We start from the raw sequence: 10,639 nt of genomic DNA on the forward strand, positions 1-10,639 counted from the left end.
CTTATTTTCTAACTTTTCTCATTCTTTAATCATCTTCTTCATCATCATTGAACATTATTATTATTCAAGATTTCTATCTCTTCTTCTGTTCAACTCTTTCTATCTGTTCATCTATTACATTGTATACATTCCTGGCAATGACTCTCTGTTTCTGTAACAAGTGTCATTGTAGTACTCATATCAGACAGTTTATTAGCAGTAAGTGTAATATATTATGAAATGTATATAGTCAGAACTTATTTATCTTCTAACAATTGTCAGAACATATTATCATGAATGATACTTCTTCTTCATCTTCTTATATACTCTTGACTGTTTCTTCTCAGTGAGTTTCTGATCATGTTTTCTGACACAATTTTATATGAATGCAGATGCTGATATGTTTGTTTTTATTTATATAGAATCTTCATACATTGACAGATTCACTTTCATTAATGATAGTAAACTCAATATTGAATCATTGATTGAGAATCTGAAGAATGTGATAATGAAGAAATTGCTCATGTCATATGTAACTGAGTCTTTCATGTCATCTTCTACTTCTTCTGTTTCTTTCTCTATCACTCTCTCTCAAACTTCTACATCTGTCTCTGTATCTGATTCTCTTACTTCTGCTATCTCTGTTCCTGTGACTCTCACTTCTGCTACTTCTGCTTCTTCTGGTTTTGCCATCTCTGCTTTTATTATCAGCTCTCTCTGTTTCAAGAAGATGTTGCATAGACTTGATAAATCATGTTTCTCAGTGTATACACTTCTGTCTTTCTTACTGACTTCTAGAATAATTTATTGTATGAAGACTGTGTATGACACAACTATCTGAAGCTCAGTCATAAACACTGATTATTACATTCATTTTAAATATTTATAATAAGATAATTATTCATTCATTTCAGAGAATCACTCTCTCTCTTAACAGTATTAAGATTATAAGTCTTTTTCTTTTTCATCTTTTCTTTCTGACACTGATTTTCTGTTCTTAGAGAAAATTATTATGAGTTTTACTATGTATGAAGTTATGACATTCACAGACATTAAGAAGCTTTTCACAACTGTAAAGTTTAATATCACAGAGATATCTGCTCTAATAAATTTCTTCAGAATGATAGATCTGTATCAGACTATTCTCTGATATCTATTATCTAACTTTGTGATGCAGATGAAAGATATCTGTGTTTTCAGAAACAGAAACATAGATATTATACTCTTTTACACCTGTGAGTGTAAGACTTGTATGTCTTGTCTGAGATGTCATTGTAGAAATGAGCTGTTCATATACTGTGTTCTGCTTCCTGTATTTTCTCATGTTTCTCTCTCTCTTTCTGAGAAGCCTCATGTATGTTGTAATTATGTGTATAATTCTAAGATCAGTGAGTGTTCATTCAGTAATTATTACCTCTGCTTTTGTGATTTCATACACTAACAATAGTTCTTAGTTGCTTCAGTGTCAGAGGCTATTTTAATTAAAGATGATAACACTGCTGAGACTACTTTCTTTCACTCTCAAGCTTCTTTCATCACATTCTCTCCCTTCTCTGTGAGAAAGATTGTGTATATATCAGATTATAAGCATTCAGTTCTGAGTAGCTTCTGCTATCATTTATTCAGTTCTGCATCTTCTTCTTCTTCTGTTTCTTTCATCTCTGCTCTCTCTACTCTGGCTTCTGATTCTGTGAGTCTCATACTCTTCTTTAATTTCTCTACATGTACATGTGTGCATTTCTATATTAGCATTCCAGTCAATCTTGCAATAAATGACATTAATGTCATATACAGAGTGATAGAGAAATCAGAGATATGCACAGCATTGTTATAAGAGTAGCTTACAGCTCTCAAATTTCTTACAGATCTTGAGTTTTGAGATTTCCTTTGTTTTTAGTGTTTTTCAGATGATATGATATTGAAAATAGATTAAATATATAGTGTATGAAAATGAATGAAGTATGTATGATAACATTTGTCTTTTATAGCTGACTCTTACAGTTGATGCTCAATTCATTATTTCTTTTCTTACACTTTTTCTTTATCTGCTAGTTACTACTCTTATACAATCTCTATATGATACAGTATTCAGTGACTAAGTTCAGCAGCTTTCATCTTTTGTAATTCTGTCTTATGTATTATACTGTCTCTCTTCACCTGCTCAGATCACTACAGTGAACAGCTCATTGAAACTAATCTCACTCAATCTCTGAGTGTTCTTAGCGATTGAGATAACTTAGTCTCATATGTCTGTGAATGTTTCAGATAGTTCATTCTCTGTAATCTCTGCAATTGAACTGATGTAAACAGTTGAATTCAACTCTGAATTTCTTTTTCTTCTGTAATCTGACTCATATGTAAGTCTGCTGCTTTAAGATCACTCTTTACTGTGTTACACTCACTGTCTGTGATATGTTATCATACAACTGACTACAGTCTCATCACTTATTAAAATGTGATGTTTGTCTGATTTCTTCATTTCTTCTCATTCTTTTCTTATAATTGTGAAAAGATTGAAATAAGTGAGATTATCTGATTTGTAAGCATCTATGATTTCTCTTACTTTGCAAGACTTTTTAATTGTAAGTTTCTTCTTTTTCAACACTGATAATAGTGCTGTGAATAATTATAATTCACTCAAGTCTTGCATCTTTGCTTTCACAAGTTATGAAATATTAATTAAGTTGTATAAGACTCATCTCTCTGATTCTTTCAATGCATACATTCTCAGAGAATGTGATTTAAGTATCTTATATAACTCAAACCATCTAGATTGAAACTTCTCAGAACTCTTATTGTATATAAGAACTCACATTCTCATCTTGAGACTTGATTTCTTAACTAGTGAGTCTCATATTCTTTTCAATTGAATTGCTCAGTTCAGAAGTAACTTATTAGCTTTTGCACGTGTGTGACTGATCTCTTTCAATCTTGGTTCCACATCTGCAACTGTTGCATTCACAACTGCTACTGCTACATCTGTAACTGCTGTTTCTGCTGTGTCTGCAACTGCTGTTCTTACTGCATCTGCAACTGCTCTCTTTCTCACCTTTTCTGAAGCATTCTCCAGGATGCGCAGATGCAATTCATACAACAGATAGAATGATGAATGCTTGAAGACTGTATGCTGTTGAATTCACATGATTAATAGCACCTGTCTGAGATATTCATTTTATAGTCTTGTAGGCTTGCTCACTAGATATTTCATCAGTATATTGCTCAAGATTTTATTCAAGTATTTCATCTTCTCATTCATCTGTGAATGATATGATGTTGTTCTACAATGTCTTATCTGTAACTGATTCACAAAATACCTCATCACTTCTCTCACAAGGTTCACACTGTTATCAGTTAGAATCTCATGTGGCATTTCATAGTTGACATAGATCTCATTATGTAGAAACTTTGCTATCATCTTCTCTGTCACCTCTGAAACTGCTTTTGTAACTGATCAGTCAGTAGTGTAATTAATAGGAGTGATTATTCATTGATTTTCATTTGATGTTTGTGATAATATGTCTATGAGGTTCATCTCTCATCATTTAAACAGTTGTATTATACACTTTATCTGATATTATGCTTTCTTATATTCTAACTCTTTCTTAGATTCTTTCACAATCTGACAATTCAGGCACTTGTAAGTGTATAGCTGAATGTTCTTAGCTATACTTGATCAGTATACTCTTGATTTAAGTACACTCATAAGTTCAGAGCTTTCTAAGTGACTGAATTCCTTGTACATGTGAGTCATCAAGTCACATCTAAATGAAGATTCTAGATAGAGAGCTTCTGCATATTCTAGATTGCAGTAAAGCACAATGTTATTTTTCAATTTTCTCAGCTTGAAGTTCAGAAGCATCTCTTCTACTACTTTTATAAGACACTTATCATCTGACATCTTGTCATTCTTCAAGTGAGAGATTATAACATTCACTTATTCTGATTTCTTGCATTCTCTTAGCATGTTTAACATGAACATTTCTTGTACCTGATTTACAGAACTCTCATTCATGAAATTGAGTCTGCAACTGATTGCATCAGATACTACAGCATTCAATTTCTTTTAATATTTAATATGAAGATTGTACACTTGAAACTCTGAGATTCAACATACTAAGTATTTAAAAGGTTTTATCATTAATTGTAGATAGATAAGACTTTCATGATTCATAATCATCATTATTATATATCTGTTGTTGATATATCTATCTCATAACATCAGTGTATGCTTGATCACTAGCAATCTCTTTTCATACACTGAGTAATTGAGCTCAGCATCTGATAGTTTTCTATCATTATATATCACTGAGTGCAGCTTGTCATTCTTACTCATCTGTAGAAGAGTGCCTCTGATAGCTCATTCAGATGTGTTCATCTCAATGTAGAAAGGTTTATCACAATCTGATTGAATAAGCACTGAGAATGTTATTACATGTTTTCTCAGTGTGAGAAAAGCCTCTTCACACACAGCATTTCAGATGATTGAATGAAACTTCTTCTTCACAGATTTGTATTCATTTCTCTTAAGAGATCTGAGAGTGATGCAGATATTCATACAAAATCCTTGATAAATCTACAGTAGTATAAGATCAACTTAAGAAACTATTATACATAATGTACATTTCTCAGCTGCAGTCAATTCACTATGACATTTAATTTCTCTGAAATGAGACATATACAGTCATCACTCACTACATGTTTTATAAACTTCAACTCTTTCATTTCAAACACACACTTGATTGATTTAATATAGAGCTTATACTCTGTCAGAGTTATAAGCACTTTATCAAGATACTTCAGATATTCATCATATAAGTTTGAAAAGACTAGAATGTTATCAAGATATATGAGACATGAGGTTTATTATTATTATTATTATTCTTCAATTATAGATGTATGCAGTCAGAGACTATGACATCTACCTGAGAACTTTAGTTCTCAGGGTTTTTTCTATGTCTGTAAAGTTATCTATTGTACATTCATCAATTTCAGATATGCAAAATCAGAAAATTCCAGCTCAGAATACAAAAACTGTTTACAAATTGCAGTGTTTTAACATCTTTTGATACTTTGAAACCATTTGACAATATCATGACAAAAGAAAAGAGAGAAAGAACACAGTCTCAAAGATAGACACATTAAATAGATAGATAGAAAGAAACTGAAAGAAAAAGATACAGAAAAAGATAAAGTAAAGAGAGACTATAACAAAACAAATTATTAAAAGAGAGTGTATAGCTGTTTTAACAGGCTATATCTGATTGATTTCCTTCTCTTCATATTCAGATAATTCTGAATTTAGTCATTTTCTTGTAGCTGCTTGAGTTTCTGATAGAAAGTCTATTAAGTATTTAATTCCTGTCTCAGTTGAGAATAAGAATCTCATATTTAATTGATTTAGATCATACTTCTCTTTCAATCTGACTCTGAGACTATTGTATAATACACAGTGCATTATAATATACTCAGGATTCTCATTTGTATTACAGAATGAGCATTCTATTGAGTCAAATCTATCATCAAATCTTTGTATATAAGATTTGAAATAGTCATGTCCTAGTTTCAGCTGTATTATAGATGAGAATATTTTCTTTTTACATTTAATTAAACAAGATTTTCACTTGGGTTTTGTTTCAAATCTTGAATAATGTATACTCTTCTTTTGTTTCTGCCAGCTTTCATTTCACTTATCTAAACAAGATTCTTTTATTTTTCTCTTTATAAAAGATCAGGACATAATTTTTTGAATAGATCTGCTTAATTCTGCACTCTTTTTTACAGCTGAATCAGTCAATTCATTGCCATGAATATTCATATAAGCAGGAACTTAGTGCAGATGAATTCTCAGCTTTGATGTTCTTCTCTTTTGAATTTTTAAAACAGAGTTTAAGATCAGTGCAAGATTCATTTGATCATTATGAATCTGACTATTTCTAAGTCTTTTTAAAGCAGCTTGACTATCAGAGAATATTCATATCTCTTTCAAACAATTTCCTCTTTTATAAGATTTTATTTCAATGAGTTTGAAAGCTTTCACTATTACAAATAGTTCAGTATCAAAGACTTCACATTCAGAGCCTAGATTTCAGAAATCTGAGATAAAATTAATATTATCTTCAGTATAAGCAATGCCTGTGTCTAATCTATTCAAGTTCTCATTTTTTGAGTCATCTGAATAAATCAGAATAGAGTCTTTTATATTGATTGTAAAAATTCTCTTCAAATACTGTTCATCTTCTTTCTCTTTTAATAGTTCACTTATTTGTAAGTCTATAAGAGATTCAAGCTTTTTTCTTCAGAGAGATAACTTCTCATAATCAACTTTTTCAATATTTAAAGAAGAAAATTGATTTTTAATCAGAGAGCATAGTCTGTACAGTTGAGAAGGCATTTTCTTTGAAGAATTATTTTCATTTCAATCAAGAAATCTATTTTAATCCAGTTCATTTTCAGAGTTAATTGATGAAAATGAAGAAGAGACTCTTTCTCTGATTATATGATTTGAGCTCATCTTTACAACTCTCAGAGCATAGTTCATACAGGCCTTTTCAAATCTAATAGCAGAAGAAGAAATTGAAGCTTCAATTTTCATTACTTTAATAGAAGATGACTACGGGTACTAGTCACCCGCAGAATGCATCTTAAGCTAATTACATTTAACTCTCTATAATTAACTGATCACCATGTCTGTTCTCTCAGGCCAGCCACTAATTTTCAGAGGCATTAGTTAGTGACTGTCACTGCTCACTTGATGATGTATACATCAAGCTTCTGATTGCTGATCTCAGCCTCATTAGATGCTCATAGGCCTATTAATCAGTCATCATGGCCTTGCCCTGTGTTAGAGACTAATCATAGACTTGATGACTGCAGTTCTCTCTGTCAGTATTAGGCTTGACAGTGAGCTTGCAGACTCAAGCCTATCAGAATACTCTGTCTAGAGTCTAGATACACATCTAGATCTGCTAGTCAGATAGTTTTCAAAATCATTCTCTGTATTTGAGAGAGAGCTAGGCTCTGATGACAGTTCTAGTTAGAGACTCACTTAAGTAGTGTACAATCACTACATTAGGCTTGGCTCTATATTATTAGAACCTTGACAGATGTATAGTAGAATAGTGAGACATTGACATCTCATATCAGCTCTGATGAGTGTTCGCAGAATCTCACTTAACTAGTGGCTTGGCTTGCAGTAGAGAGTTCTACCTCATATCAAGTCTTACTAATTAAGCTCAGCCTCTATTACATGAGGGCTTTCATGAGTAAGAAGTGACAGATGTCAGCAGTGGGATTCGAACCCACGCACCTCTAATGTGTGCGGCCTTGATTATCAGTCTTATCAACTGAGCCACGCTGACAACATGAGGTTTCATTCTATTTATAAAAAATCATATTCATCATCATTTGAAAGATGACAGGTACATTTATCAGACTAAATAATATTATCAGAAATTCAAACTTCTCTTATTGTATATTAAATACAGTTCATGAGACTGATAGTTTATCTACACAGATCTGTCAGTATTCTGAGAGAAGATCAATCTTTAATAGATATCAGGCATTTTCAATCATATTCAACTGTTGTTGAATTCATGACAGTGAATATTCATTCTTAATTATAAGCTTATTGAGTGCTCAGTAATCAATACACATTTATTACTTCTCATCTGTCTTTTTCACAAATAGAACTGAAAAGTCTCACACACTTGATAAGAGTTATATAAGATTATATTCTAGAAGATCTGTGATCTGATGCTTCTGTTCTTCAAGATATATTTATAACAGAGAGTACACATTCTGATTGACTGATTTTATATTTCTCATATTAATCTCATGTATAAATTCTCATTTCAGTAGTAATTTCAGTGAAAGATCTGTTCAGAAGATCTTTTCATACTTCTTCAGAAGCTTCTTTATACACTTATTCTTCTACATATCTTTTATCTTGATTTTCTTCACTTCTAGATTCTGTATAACATACAGAATGCTTTCAGATGAGGTCTTATAAATCATTCTCTTTACTTATTAATGTATAAGCAGATTTAATTCTTCTATATCAGAGATGTGAAATTGTAAGAATAAGTGCTCGCAGGCGATTATTCGGGTGTTTGCAGCTTGGCGTGATATGTACTGTTAACTACTAGAAGTATTCACAGTAGAAAGATAAAATGTAGAGATTAAATGTATAATAGCATTCAAGCTGAGTTGTGAATAGTATTCATGAACTCCAGTCTATATAGTTATGTGTAGTCAAGAGCTGCTAGCTCTATTGATTACATGAGAGATAGAAATAGAAGTAAAGAATCTGCAAGAAGCAGGATTTCTTACATATTTCTCCCTCTCTAAGACTTCATCTGTGAAGTCTTTCACTGAGTGACTTCATAGAATCAGCTCAGCACTGCAGTGATACTCACTAAAAACTCTTTATATCTATAAAAAACCTCAGTGAGGAAAAATTCCTTGTTATTATAAAGAGAAAAGAGTCTGTTACTCAGTTTCTTATTCTGTGAGATTCTTTATAATCTACAGATTCTTCTCTAACTATCACACAGATTCATCTCATATCTTTCATACAGAAGAGTTTCAGTTGACTCTCAATCATTTTCACAAGATTCTTGTGTGATTATTATACAGATTCATCTCACAGATGAATCACTCTCTGTAAGATTACTCTTATCAAAGAGAAATATTTATGAGTTAATCTTTTACTCATTCTTGTAAATCATTGTTCTTTGACACTGTAAAATTGTGAGGAATTTTTCATTCTTTCATTAACTCTGTAGAATTGTAGAATCAAGATATCTACAGTCTGTAATCACTCTTTATAGTTATATAGAAAGATTCAGGCCTGCAATTCACAATCACTTTTATTTACTAGAGTGATCTGACTGTTCTGCAGAATCACTCACAGTGTAAGCAAATCTCTCTAGAGTAGTATAAATACTTCAGATCTGTTCACAGAATCTCATCTTCTTTTTTCTTTTTCTATAACAGCTCTTATTCTTATAAACTATGAGTATTCTCATTCATCTGTGAAGTGTTTTCACTCAGATGATAGAGAGAGAGTGTTTCTGACAATGTCTGTATATTAATTCAAGAACTTCTCAAGAATAAAAATTTTTCAATTTCAACATCTTTACAACAATGTCTGACTGTCACTGAGCTTCTTGTGAGCATCTCTGCAACTTCTCTGATTACTTTTTATCAGCTGATAGAGCAGGAATGCTGCTGCTCACAATTATATCTTCACTTCTCTCAGTTCTGTCACTGCATCTGATCTTCAGACCAGCAGTCAATTCCCTGTCTCTCTCAGATCAGTCTCTGGCTTTAAGCAGTGTAGTCTCTTTCTTTGCTGTAAGTCTTCTCATAAGTAATTTCTTACAGACTCTAGCTGACAGTTCTTACAAAGCTCTCTGTATTATCAGTGTCTTCTGTGACTTCACAGGCCTACAATCACTCTCTCTCTACTCACACAATCACTGATCAGGCATATGTGAATATGTCTAGATTCTCTATCAATGATTCTCACACTGCAGTGCATTTCTGCAATCTCATTGTCAATGAGAGATGAATCCCCAGATACCCGCAAAATCCAGATAATTAAGACAATGCAAATGTCATGAATTTGTGACAGAAGTTGATCTGAACAGATGAGTCTTCTCTTTATATCTCAATTGTTTTCAGACTGAATACTTCAGCATAACTAAGAAAGCAGATACAGCTTTATAAGAGATATCTGATCACATGCACAGATGACCAGCTCTTAAGACTCTGCTACAATTGTATATACTCTGATATTCAGTTTCTCTGAAGTCTGTGCATTTCTGATAACCTTCATATCAAATGCAATAATTGTCTGTATTACAGGCATGATACTCTCTGCTTCTTTGAAGAGAGAAAGTAGTAGTTGTGAAAGAATTGAGTGTTATAGATGATGAGAATGTGAGTTTAAGTTTTCTTTATTTTTTCTTTATTGATCTTCAAATTGTGTTCATGACTCTGTTTGTTTTCTTGTTTTTTAGCTTTAATAAGAATATGATTTCTTCTTCTCTTATATACACTGCAGACTGTTCATCTCAGTAGAAACTCATTATCTTATAGACTAGGATTTACAAATGACAGTGTTAATATCTTTATTATAATCAGGTTCTTAGCAAAGACTGTGTCATTCTGACTTATCAGAATTCACAGCATGAAAGTCATGTCTCAGCTTCTGCAGATATCTTATCTACTCAGATGATTCTTAAGTGAACTCATTTATCTTATCAGAATACTCTTATCACTGAACCTTGAATCAGAGCTTATAATCTCACTTCTCTAAGTCAATAATCTCTTTAATCTGATATTCTTTTTCACTCTCTAATACTTCACAGACAGAGTGATGAGTCACAGAATTCTCTTCTAAGAATTTCTTATATTCACAGAGTAAAGAGATATGAAAAACATTATATATCTATAACTCAGATAACAGTTTCAATCTGTAGAACTGTAAACTAACTTTTTCTATAATCTTATAAGACTCTGTTTATAAGAGATTTAACTTCTTACTAGATCTCTGCATGATAATATTTTCTAGACTTAGTCAGACTCTATTATCTTTCTTAAAACTCTTTATAATATGCTTAAAGTCATAGTATCTCTTCTGATACTCTTGAGTCTT

General features: G+C 31.9%; 2 protein-coding genes and 1 non-coding gene across 3 annotated transcripts; 1 reads left to right on the forward strand and 2 right to left on the reverse strand.

Moving 5' to 3' along the window:
• Positions 1–401: 401 nt before the first annotated feature.
• BDCG_17444 (uncharacterized protein) lies at positions 402–734 on the forward strand (the record flags this gene model as incomplete). Its single annotated transcript, XM_045426567.1, has 1 exon — positions 402–734. A coding segment is annotated over one exon (332 nt), but the record flags the coding sequence as incomplete, so codon positions are not given.
• A 6,522-nt stretch (positions 735–7,256) lies between these two features.
• On the reverse strand, positions 7,257–7,337 carry BDCG_17445. Its single transcript has one exon. It is a non-coding gene; the product is annotated as a tRNA-Leu (tRNA).
• A 2,116-nt stretch (positions 7,338–9,453) lies between these two features.
• BDCG_17446 (uncharacterized protein) lies at positions 9,454–9,640 on the reverse strand (the record flags this gene model as incomplete). Its single annotated transcript, XM_045426568.1, has 1 exon — positions 9,454–9,640. A coding segment is annotated over one exon (186 nt), but the record flags the coding sequence as incomplete, so codon positions are not given.
• Between the last annotated feature and the right edge of the window lie 999 nt (positions 9,641–10,639).

Source organism: Blastomyces dermatitidis (genome assembly GCF_000003525.1).
Source record: "Blastomyces dermatitidis ER-3 genomic scaffold supercont1.7, whole genome shotgun sequence".
Lineage (NCBI taxonomy): Eukaryota > Fungi > Ascomycota > Eurotiomycetes > Onygenales > Ajellomycetaceae > Blastomyces > Blastomyces dermatitidis.